Here is a 12,239-nt window from a genome sequence, read left to right as displayed (position 1 = left end):
GGTTTTTGGAGAATGCATATTCCAGATTACAGCCTGATTGTAAGCCCTCTCTATCAAGTGACCCGGAAGAAGAACGATTTCAAATGGGGCCCTGAGCAACAACAAGCCTTTGAACAAATTAAACAGGGGATAGTTCATGCAGTAGCCCTTGGACCAGTCCGGGCAGGACAAGATGTGAAGAATGTGCTCTACACCGCAGCCGGGGAGAATGGCCCTACCTGGAGCCTCTGGCAGAAAGCACCAGGGGAGACTCGAGGTCGACCCTTAGGGTTCTGGAGTCGGGGATACAGAGGATCCGAGGCCCGCTACACTCCAACTGAGAAGGAGATATTGGCAGCATATGAAGGGGTTCGAGCTGCTTCCGAAGTGGTTGGCACTGAAGCACAGCTCCTCCTGGCACCCCGACTGCCAGTGCTGGGCTGGATGTTCAAAGGGAAGGTCCCCTCTACACATCATGCAACCGATGCTACGTGGGGTAAGTGGGTCGCACTGATCACACAACGGGCCCGAATAGGAAACCCCAGTCGCCCAGGAATCTTGGAGGTGATCACGAACTGGCTGGAAGGCAAAGATTTTGGAATATCCCCAGAGGAGGAGGTGACACGTGCTGAAGAGGCCCCACTGTATAACAAACTACCAGAAAATGAGAAGCAATATGCCCTGTTCACTGATGGGTCCTGTCGCCTTGTGGGAAAGCATCGGAGGTGGAAAGCTGCTGTGTGGAGTCCTATACGCCAAGTTGCAGAAACTGCTGAAGGAGAAGGTGAATCGAGCCAGTTTGCAGAGGTGAAAGGCATCCAGCTGGCCTTGGACATTGCTGAACGAGAAAAATGGCCAGTACTTTATCTCTATACTGACTCATGGATGGTGGCAAATGCCCTGTGGGGGTGGTTGCAGCAGTGGAAGCAGAACAACTGGCAGCGCAGAGGTAAACCCATCGGGGCTGCCGCATTGTGGCAAGATATTGCTGCCCGGGAAGAGAACCTGGTTGTAAAAGTACGTCACGTAGATGCTCACGTACCCGAGTCGGGCCCCTGAGGAACACCAAAACAACCAGCAGGTGGACCAGGCTTCTAAGATTGAAGTGGCTCAGGTGGATCTGGACTGGCAACATAAGGGTGAATTATTTATAGCTCGGTGGGCCCATGATGCCTCAGGCCATCAAGGAAGAGATGCAACATATAGATGGGCTCATGATCGAGGGGTGGACTTGACTATGGACGCTATTGCACAGGTTATCCATGAATGTGAAACATGCGCTGCAATCAAACAAGCCAAGCGAGTAAAGCCTCTCTGGTATGGAGGACGATGGTTGTAATACAAATATGGGGAGGCCTGGCAGATTGATTATATCACACTCCCACAGACCCGCCACGGCAAGCGCGATGTGCTCACCATGGTGGAAGCAACCACAGGATGGCTGGAAACGTACCCTGTGCCCCATGCCACTGCCCGGAACACCATCCTGGGCCTTGAAAAGCAAGTCCTGTGGTGATATGGCACGCCAGAAAGAATTGAGTCAGACAACGGGACTCATTTCCGAAACACCCTCATAGACACCTGGGCCAAAGAGCAGGGCATTGAGTGGGTCTATCACATCCCCTGTCATGCACCAGCCTCCGGGAAAATCGAACGATACAATGGGCTGCTAAAGACTACGCTGAGAGCAATGGGTGGTGGGACATTCAAGCATTGGGACACACATTCAGCAAAAGCCACCTGGTTAGTCAACTCTAGGGGGTCTGTGAATCGAGCTGGCCCTGCCCAATCAGGACTCTTACGTACTGTAGATGGAGATAAAGTCCCTGTCGTGCACATAAGAAATATGCTGGGGAAGACAGTCTGGGTTACTCCTGCCTCTGGCAAGGGAAAACCCATCCATGGGATTGCTTTTGCTCAAGGACCTGGATGCACTTGGTGGGTGATGCGAAAGGATGGGCAAGTCCGGTGTGTACCTCAAGGGGATTTGATTTTGGGTGAAAATAGCCAATGAACTGAATTGTATGACGTCAATTGTTATATGATATTGTATATCATTATTTCTATGGTTGCTATCAATGGTATAGCAGTGAAAATCACCCAGATTAACGAAGAATGAACTAACTCTGATGAAACCGAGCAAAGTGCAACAATGATAGAACTGAACGAGTGCAGCAGTACCGAAATGAGAACGGGCTTCAGGATGCAACAGCCCAACACCACACACCATCTCTCTGGCCCTGAAAGACTGTTATGACAGATGGAGCCCAAAGTCATGGACTAAATGAACTCAATGGACATTTTAAAGAGATAGTCCATAGACTAAGGGAATGATATCTGTGAGTGCATATATATATATGTATATATAAAAAAGATAGTGGTGGTTAATTGAAATGTATCGAAAAATGTGAGACCTAAGCATAACGTAAATGGTATAGAATAAGGGGTGGATACTGTCCTGGTTTCGACTGGGATAGGGATAAATTTCTTCCTAGTGCTGTGTTTTGGATTTAGTATGAGGAGAATGTTGATAACACACTGATGTTTTCAGTTGTTGCTAAGTGCCCTCCTAGTCCAAGGACAGCTCCCGTGCCTACTGACTGAGCTAGGTACACGAGATGGGAGGGAACATAATCAGGACAGCCAGCCCAGCTGGCCAATGGGGTATTCCATACCATGTGACGTCATGCTCAGTATATGAACGGTAGGCGTGATCCAGGAAGTACCGATTGCTACTTGGTTATCGGTCAGCGCGGGTGGTGAGCAATTGCATTGTGCATCACTCATTTTGTATATTCTGTCATTATTTATTATCATTATTTTCCCTTTTCTGTTCTATTAAACTGTCTTTATCTCAACCCACGTGTTTTTCTCACTCTTACCCTTCCGATTCTCTCCCCGTCCCGCTGGGGGTGGGGGGAGTGAGTGAGCGGCTGTGTGGTATTTGGCTGCCTGCCAGATTAAACCACAACAGTTGCATACACTGAATTCACTGAGTTTGTTTCTTTAGCTTAATTCAACACTATGTTCCTTTGGCTTTAATAGTATTGCAGTGGAGGTAAGAACTATACCTAAGATAAAGAGAAGGAACGTGAAGGAGCAAAAAACAGGTCCAAAAATAAAAGAATTTGGGTTGGCTTTTTTTGTTTTGTTTGTTTCTTACTGTGGTTAACTTCTTTCTTTCTTTTAGTGTCACTCCAACTACAATAAAGTTAATTTATTGTTATCACTTTCTTAAACAAATAACTGGAGCAATTTTCTGGAAGAGAAACTGAATGTGTTGGGAGGAAGATGTAGAATGTGGTTTTGGATCTCTAAAGGACATATACAGAGAGTTCAGGCTTGCATTTCTAAACTTTTGAAGGATGGAAAGGGGCAAAAAGCAATGCAGATGAGGAATCGCTTGTTTGGCCCTGTATATGGTGTGTAGCATGCTGGAAATACTTTTCTTACGTTCAGAAGGACATTCTTTGTGTATTTCACCTTCTCACCCCTTAAATTACTTCTAAGTTTTTGAATAATCTAATTTTAAAAATCCTGCAAAAGTTTTTTATTTCCAATTACATATTTACTGAACAGCCTTGTCTAGATTCAGACTAGAAGTGAAGTAGTGCGAAGGTCTTCTCCTGTTGCTGAGATTGTATGTTCTTTGTCATTATGGATTATTTTCCTTTTTTGAAAAGTTACCTTGTATATCCCTACTCTCTACTAATGACAAATATCGTTCAATTAAGTATTTAGTTAGTAAATCTTCAGGAACAACATTTACTAAACGGTGTGAAGTGCTTTATTACTTTTGTTCCTGGGTGGTAAACTGAAGGCTTTGATTCTGCAAGGACCTACACACATGTGCATTTAATTTTCAGCTACTAATAGACCTCACCTGGCTGCCTAGGCTACTGTGGTGTTTGCAGGCCTCTGCTTTTCATTTTTAGTTTTTTTGAAGGTGTGACTACAGTTCATTTAGACATGGTCAACCTAGCTTTAAAACAGCTAGTTCAGGTATTGCTAGTAGTTGAGGTACAGTTGAACTGATTTTTCACTATGAGTTATCTTTTAGAGCCTTTATGTAGTTTCTTGGATGGTTTTGCAGCCTGCGTTGGTCTATATTGGTACCTGAAGTTTGAAGAAAGCTTGAATAGTTCTACTGAAGCTATAATCTCTCCTGCCTGAAGCACTGATGTGCTCTAAAGAAGTCTTAACGTTGTACTGCAGAAAGTATTTTCAATTTGTAATTTAGATTTCCATCCTGAAAAACCTTTCTTAAGTTCTTCTTAATTCTATGAACTTTGAATAAGCAATTGATTTTGAAGGGATGAGGTTTAAATTGGCACAGAGTTTTGTTTTATCAAAAATGACAATTAAACAAAAATATGAAAAAATCTTAGTAAATAATATGTGGAAATTCAGTTTCATATACAGTTTTAAAAATAGTGCACAAAAACATTCTTTTTGGCTTAACCAAAATCACATTCACTTAGTAGTGACTTAGTAATGTCATTTGCTGAAATGGCATATTTATTTTGGTTTTAGTGGTCCATTAGCAGCTCTGAAAACGATGGTATTTTAAAATGGAATTATAACAACGTTTGTTAATGGCATACTAAAGTTAACCTTATATTTTATCATTTCAGTTATTCATGGTGGACAATGGAGCAGATGACTGGAGAATAGCCATGACTTATGAGCGTATTTTCTTTATCTGCTTGGAAATACTTGTATGTGCTATACATCCCATACCTGGGAACTATACATTCACATGGACAGCCCGGCTTGCCTTTTCTTACGCTCCATCCACAACAACAGCCGATGTGGATATTATTTTATCTATACCAATGTTCTTAAGGCTGTATCTTATTGCCAGAGTTATGCTTTTGCATAGCAAACTTTTCACTGATGCATCATCTAGAAGCATTGGAGCGTTAAATAAGATAAACTTCAATACCCGTTTTGTTATGAAGACTTTAATGACAATATGTCCAGGAACTGTACTGTTGGTTTTTAGTATCTCATTATGGATAATTGCTGCGTGGACTGTCCGAGCTTGTGAAAGGTAAGGTTGTTCTGTTTGGTTGGTTGGTTCTGTCCATCTGTCTTGTTTTGCTTCTTTGGTTTTCTATTCGAAGGACCTGAATATTTAATGGAATGGAGCTTCCTGGTCTTTGATATGTTGAGTGCTGGTTGGATTTCACTCTGTCACAGATTTTCAGGAATGCTTTGCCTTTTAATCTGAAGGGCTTATGTAGAGAAGTTTGTGCCACAACATTTATTGTAGTATTGCAAGTTGATTTCAATGTTTTCATTTAACTTTGCTAAAACACAGTGGGATACCGTAAAATGTCTTTTAACAACAATTACAGTTGTTGATATTCTGTGTTGATAACAGCTTTCATTTATTGTGTTCACGAGTTAAATTTATTGAGAGTAATGTAGATAAAATAGCTATGGAAAATTCCAATGGGAAATGTATTTTTTCAATTAGACTTTTATTGTCCTATTTCTTTAAAAAAAAAAAAAGTGAAAAAATGTTGTTGGGGAGTTGGCAAGATCAAGAAAGGGTGATGTACTGGTTTTGACTGGGACAGAGTTAATTTTCTTCGTAGTAGCTCGTACGGTGCTATGTTTTGGATTTGTGACCAAAATAGTGTTGATAGCACACCGATGTTTTAGCTATTGCTGAACAGTGCTTACGCAGCGTCAAGACCTTCTCTGTTTCTCACTCTGCCCACCCCCAGCAAGGGGGTGCACAAGAGATTGGGAGGGGACACAGCCGGGACAGCTGACCCCAACTGACCAAAGCGATATTCCATACCATATGACGTCACGCTCAGCAATAAAAGCTGGGGGAAAGAAGGAGGAAGGGGGGAAGTTTGGAGATATGGCATTTGTCTTCCCAAGTAACCATTACATGTGATGAAGCCCTGCTTTCCTGGAAAAGTAAGATGGGAAGTAGTGAATGAATTCCTTATTTTGCTTTGCTTGTGCATACAGCTTTTGCTTTCCCTATTAAACTGTCTTTATCTTAACCCATGCGTTTTCTCACTTTTACCCTTCCGATTCTCTTCCCCCCTCCCACTGGGGGGGACTGAGCGAGCGGCTGTGTGGGGCTTAGTTGCCGGCTGGGGTTAAACCACAACAGAGGCAAGGGGGGGGAGGGGGGGGAGAGAGAGAGAGAGAACCAGAGGGGAAAAGAGATAAATAGGGGGTGAGAAAGAGATGGAGAGAGATTTTAAAAGAGAGAAAGAAAGAGAGCAACAGAGAGACAAAGAAGAAGAAAGGAAAAGTTAGAAAGAGACAGAGAAAGAAAGAGAAGGGGGAAGAAAGACAAAAAAGAGAGAGAAAAAAAGAGAAACAGGGAGAAAGAGAGGGGGGAAGAGAGAGGGGGAGAGAGAGAGAAAAAGAGGAACTGAAAAGAGAGCTACTAAAAAAAAGATAAATAGTTAGAGGGACAGAGAGAGAGGGAGGGAGAGTAAGATAGGAAAAGAGAAAGAGAAAGGGAGGGGGGGAGAGGGCGAGCAGACAGATAAACCAAGAGAGACAGCAAAAGTGAGAGTGTGAGAGAGAGAGAAAGCATGAGAAAGGACACAAGAGACAAAGTGAGTTGAAGAAAGAAAAAGTGGGAGAGAGAAATACTGAGCAAGTGAGGGGCAAAAGCAAGAGACTGAGCGAGAGAGAGAAAGCAAGAGAGGAAAAGAGAGAACGCGGTGGAGCAAAAGGAAGAAACCATGTGTGTGAGTCAGCACAGGCAGGGCGCAGGTGTCCATTTGGGCTTGCGGGGTGTAGGGCAGGGTAATTTACAGAGGCACGTAATAGAATCATAGAATCATTAAGGTTGGAAAAGACCTCTAAGATCATCGAGTCCAACCGTCAACCCAACACCACCATGCCCACTACACCATGTCCCTAAGCGCCTCATCTACACGTCTTTTAAATACTTCCAGGGATGGTGACTCAACCACTTCCCCGGGCAGCCTGTTCCAAGGCCTGACCACTCTTTCAGTAAAGAAATTTCTCCTAATGTCCAATCTAAACCTCCCCTGGCGCAACTTGAGGCCATTTCCTCTTGTCCTATCGCTAGTTACTTGGGAGAAGAGACCGACACCCACCTCACTACAACCTCCTTTCAGGTAGTTGTAGAGCGCGATGAGGTCTCCCCTCAGCCTCCTCTTCTCCAGGCTAAACAACCCCAGTTCCCTCAGCCGCTCCTCATCAGACTTGTGCTCCAGGCCCTTCACCAGCTTCGTTGTCCTTCTCTGGACACGCTCCAGCACCTCCATGTCCTTCTTGTAGTGAGGGGCCCAAACCTGAACACAGTATTCGAGGTGCGGCCTCACCAGTGCCGAGTACAGGGGCACGATCACCTCCCTGCTCCTGCTGGCCACACTATTTCTGATACAGGCCAGGGTGCTGTTGGCCGCCTTGGCCACCTGGGCACACTGCCGGCTCATGTTCAGCCGGCTGTCGACCAGCACCCCCAGGTCCTTTTCCGCCAGGCAGCTTTCCAGCCACTCTTCCCCAAGCCTGTAGCGTTGCCTGGGGTTGTTGTGGCCAAAGTGCAGGACCCGGCGCTTGGCCTTGTTGAATCTCATACAGTTGGCCTCGGCCCATCGATCCAGCCTGTCCAGGTCCCTCTGCAGAGCCTTCCTACCCTCGAGCAGATCAACACTCCCGCCCAACTTGGTGTCGTCTGCAAACTTACTGAAGGAGTACTCGATCCCCTCATCCAGATCGTTGATAAAGATATTAAACAGGAGCGGCCCCAATACTGAGCCCTGGGGAACACCGCTCGTGACCGGCCGCCAACTGGATTTAACTCCGTTCACCACAACTCTCTGGGCTTGGCCATCCAGCCAGTTTTTTACCCAGCAAAGAGTGTACCTGTCTAAGCCGTGAGCCGCCAGCTTCTCTAGGAGAATGCTGTGGGAGACAGTGGCAAAGGCTTTACTGAAGTCCAGGTAGACCACATCCACAGCCTTTCCCTCATCCACTAAATAAACACATATAGAAAAAGGAATAAACATATCCCTACAATAATGCTTTGAATCAGGTGTCCCACCCATCCTGTCAGGGAATTAAACCACTCAGCCAGCCAGGCACCACCAGTAGACTGTTTCATTTGGTGCATTAAGTCCTGGAGATGTTGAATGTCGTCCTCTACGCTGGCTGATTCATCAGTTGAAGCAACACATGCCTTCAAAATCGAAGCAGCGTTTATGGTGTCGAAGAAGGAGATAGTCCACCACTGATCGATTTTGTAATGTTCCTTGGCATACAGCCGTTACCTACTCGGAAAGAATAACAATGAGGAACATTAATATCAAAAGCACTTAGCATGGTATAATTCTGTAGTACAGCTACTGGGGTTGGCACGCCAATGAAACACGTTGTCAAAAGATCTGCAGCTGTTAATCCTCCCTCAATACAAAAGGCAGATGAGTTAGTTACAGTAGAGGCCAACCAAATCTAAGTATTTACATGTCGATCTCGCGGAAATGTATCCAGGGCATGTGCTTGTAGTACAAGACTACAAAGCATGATGAGCCAACCTGTGATAAGGGAGGAAAACAGGAGTGTCATCTCCTTCCAGTAATACATACGCCGTTGCTCCAGCTCCTTCAGCTAATATTACTCCGGGTTTGATAACCTGATGTGGGGTAATTGCCCACACAGATTGAAGAGCTATGGCTTGCGCTTTTTCAGGTTGAACTTCAATTCAATGTTGGGTTCGCGACACCAATAACACCGTTCCAATGCTATCTCCTCTAGATAAGGCACGGGTATTCGTCGAAGATACCTGAAATACAAGAACTCGAGAATCTGATATCAACAGAGGATGTAAAATAAGAGGAGAAGTTGGGGTACAGAACCATACGGCATTCTCAGGGGTTATTATATGAATCTTCACGTCTAGGCTAATAGGTCGCGGTCCCACCACGCAATCCGTCGGTGTAAACAATTCCATTTCCCCTGTAGTTAATATTTTGGGAGAGATACCATCTGGAAGAATTTCAACCCTCACCATGTTTTGTACTGGAGGTGGTGTAATACGATCATAGGGTGTTTGATTATGAATATTCCGGCTGTTTAACAAAAAAACTGCTTTAGGAAGATGTGAACTCCAATGTTGTAAAGTTTTAGTACTGGTTAGCTTTTTTAATTGTTCCTTCAACATCCCATTCATTCTTTCAATCAAGCCGTTAGCTTGGGGATGGCAGGCAATGTGGAATATCCAATCTATCCCTAGCCCTTGAGCCCAATCTTGGACATTATGTCCACTAAAGTGTGTTCCTTGGTCACTTTGTATTTGGTGAGGAGGTCCGTATTGATGAATGAGTTGTTCCAGTGCTTCAATTGTGTTATGTCGATTAGCATATTTGGTGGGTTTAGCAAAAAAACAATCCTGACACTGTATCCACAGCAGTGAATACATATCGCCACCCCCTCGACGGGGGCAGGGGGCCAATGTTGGCCCAGTCATCTGCCACAATCCCTTCAGAGGTATACCTGCTGCGGCACAGACATAACCACAGCCACAGATGCTTCGGGGTGTCCTGCTCCCGCGTGGACTCATCCACAGGTCACAGTCCCTTCGACTTGAGTTCACGCTGGAGTTCCAGCCTGTCCAGTGCAGCAGCACAGAAACAGCAGCGATGCCCAGGCGCATCCCCATTGCTGTTATCAGAATGTTCCCAGGCACAGCACAGTAAGATGATCAGCAGTACAGCAGCACAGCAAGCAGTGAAAGCAAAAAGCAGCCACTAACGAGCACTAGACCCTAATATACAGTGAGGCAAGCAAGCCCCATGGCAAGCACAGGAGCCTGCCGATTAATAGCTAAACAGCAATAACAGCTATAATTTCAGTCTAGCACATTCCAATCAAATCTGTCGTTATCTTGAACCCTTTAAGCCCCACGTTGGGTGCCAAAAAGGACTGTCATGGTTTAATCACAGCCGGCAACTAAGCACCACACAGCCGCTCGCTCACTCCCCCCCCGGTGGGATGGGGGAGAGAATGGGAAGGGTAAAAGTGAGAAAACTCGTGGGTTGAGATAAAGACAGTTTAATAGGGAAAGCAAAAGCCGTGCACGCAAGCAAAGCAAAACAAGGAATTCATTCACTACTTCCCATCGGCAGGCAGGTGTTCAGCCATCCCCAGGAAAGCAGGGCTCCATCACGCGTAATGGTTACTTGGGAAGACAAATGCCATCACTCCGAACGTCCCCTCGTTTATTAGCAATATGCACTACCAACCGCTCTACAGTACCTTGCAGCCCATGGCACTGCTCTGCTTGAGTAGTAATTACTTCTTGCGCGATCGCCTTTGCATCTTGTAAAGTCCTGACTTCCCTTTCCAACTCTCTCGCTTTGCTCCGTAATGCCACAACTTCACGATCAAGAGCTCTAAGACCAGTAACTAATAACCATCCCAATCTCCCCGCTAATTTGCAAGAAGACTCCGATGCCGCTTTCCATGGCAATCCGCGCATAGCCGTTTCAATTGTCTGGGGAGGGTAACCACCGCCCCGTCATCTATTTCAGGCCATGCTTCCGGTGGAGCCGATGTAGGCAGGAAAGAGGCCATGGCGGTCCAGCGCTCAGTACTGGGCCATCCCGGAATACGAGGAGTCACCGTTGTGGCCTCCCCGGTCCCTGACTTTTTTGCCGGCCATGGCATGGCTGTTCCTGGATCCTGCTGACTACGCCAAATGTGTGGGTCACCACAAAACCACGGATGAAATGCAAAGAGTAAATTTATTTTCGTTACCTCGCCAACCGGGGGATCCCCGAATCAGCACCCGGGCAGAGGCACACAAGCGGGAACGCAGGCACCACGGAGCTCGGTCCATGCTGGAGGATGGCCAAACCTGCTGTTTTCTCCTGTTTATCAGGGATTCACACAGGCGTAGTTTACCGCTGTGCTTTGATCTTTCCCACAGCAGGGCAGGAATCTCAAGCATGTTCAATAGGGTGCCTCTAAGTCTATCACAGGCCTGTGTTATCTAAACACAGATGTTCTACTTGTCAAACACACAAGGATAAACAACAATTAGAATGATATATGTGTTTTTCTACACCCCAGCTGCAAGTCACTTGAGCATGTTTACAATCCTCCTCGCCAATCTTCCGTTATTATCCCACACCGTGTGAGAGCAAGAGCAAAAGCTAGAGGAAGAGAGAGCAAGAAAGAAAGCGAGAAAGGAAGAGGCAGCGAAACAGAGGGAGAGAGCAAGAGAGGGAGAAAGCAAAAGCGAGAATGTGAGTGCGAGACTTGAGAGTGAATGAAAAGGCGCGAGAGAGAAAAAGCTAGAGAGAAAGGCTAGTGAAAGACAGAGAAAGCGAGAAACAGACATGTTGTTTTTCCTCTTCCTTTCCCTGTTTGCCCACTTTGGAAACTGTTTAGGGGAGTTATTTGTGACAGCTAGCTGACATAAATCAGCAGTTAAAATGCAAGCTGACTGTTATGGTCAGGTTACTTTTGGAAGTTATTCATTGCATTACTTCTCAATTTCTTATGGAGAAAAATAGCTTATCTTATAAACTGAATGTAGCTATTATCTCGACATTGCTGCTTTTATTGTTAATATTGCCAGAATTGTGGAATGCAGTTTGTTACAGTAGACGCTTAGTGTCAATGTTGTTCAATTATGTTATGGCAAGACTAATCATGTTCTGAAAATGTTAACAGTGACATATTATAGTTTCAAAATATTTCCCATACCTGGGACAGAAGGAACATTCTAGGAGTGAGTTGACCTTGGCTGGCCGCCAGGTGCCCACCCAGCTGCTCTCTCACTCCCCCTCCTCAGCAGGATGGGGGGAGAAAATACAATGAAAAAGCTTGTGAGTCAACATAAACACAGGGAGATCACTCAGCAATTACTGTCATGGGCAAAACAGACTTGACTTGGGGAAGATTAATTTAATTTATTGCCAATTAAAAATACAGTAGGACAGTGAGAAACAAAGACAAAACTAAAAACACCTTCCCCCCACCCCCTTCCTCCCAGGCTCAACTTCACTCCTGACTCTTCTACCTCCTCCCCCACCAAGCGGCGCAGGGGGGTTGGGGAACGGAGGATGCAGTCAGTTCATAATGCTTTGTCTCTGCCACTCCTTCCTCCTCATGCTGTTCCTCTGCTCCAGCGAGGGGTCTCTCCCACGGGATACCTTCCTTCATGAACTTCTCCATCGTGGGTCCTTCCCACGGATTGCAGTTCTTCAAGAACTGCTCCAGCATGGGTCCTTTCCACGGGGTGC

At 45.6% G+C, this 12,239-nt stretch overlaps 1 protein-coding gene and 1 long non-coding RNA gene across 2 annotated transcripts in view; both read left to right on the top strand.

Annotated features, from left to right (window-relative positions):
- The window catches only part of LOC142074791 (uncharacterized), a 244,618-nt gene that overhangs the window by 64,600 nt on the left and 167,779 nt on the right, over positions 1-12,239 (top strand). The window lies entirely within an intron of this gene.
- The window catches only part of LOC142074657 (small conductance calcium-activated potassium channel protein 2-like), a 136,960-nt gene that overhangs the window by 18,532 nt on the left and 106,189 nt on the right, over positions 1-12,239 (top strand). Inside the window, exon 3 of the mRNA XM_075135417.1 lies at positions 4,614-5,032. Within this exon, the coding sequence (XP_074991518.1) occupies positions 4,614-5,032 (419 nt within the window). The remainder of the gene's footprint in view (positions 1-4,613; positions 5,033-12,239) is intronic.

The sequence above is a fragment of the Calonectris borealis genome, chromosome W, assembly GCF_964195595.1.
Source record: "Calonectris borealis chromosome W, bCalBor7.hap1.2, whole genome shotgun sequence".
Taxonomy (NCBI): Eukaryota; Metazoa; Chordata; class Aves; order Procellariiformes; family Procellariidae; genus Calonectris; species Calonectris borealis.
This window is presented reverse-complemented; position numbering and strand designations above follow the sequence as displayed.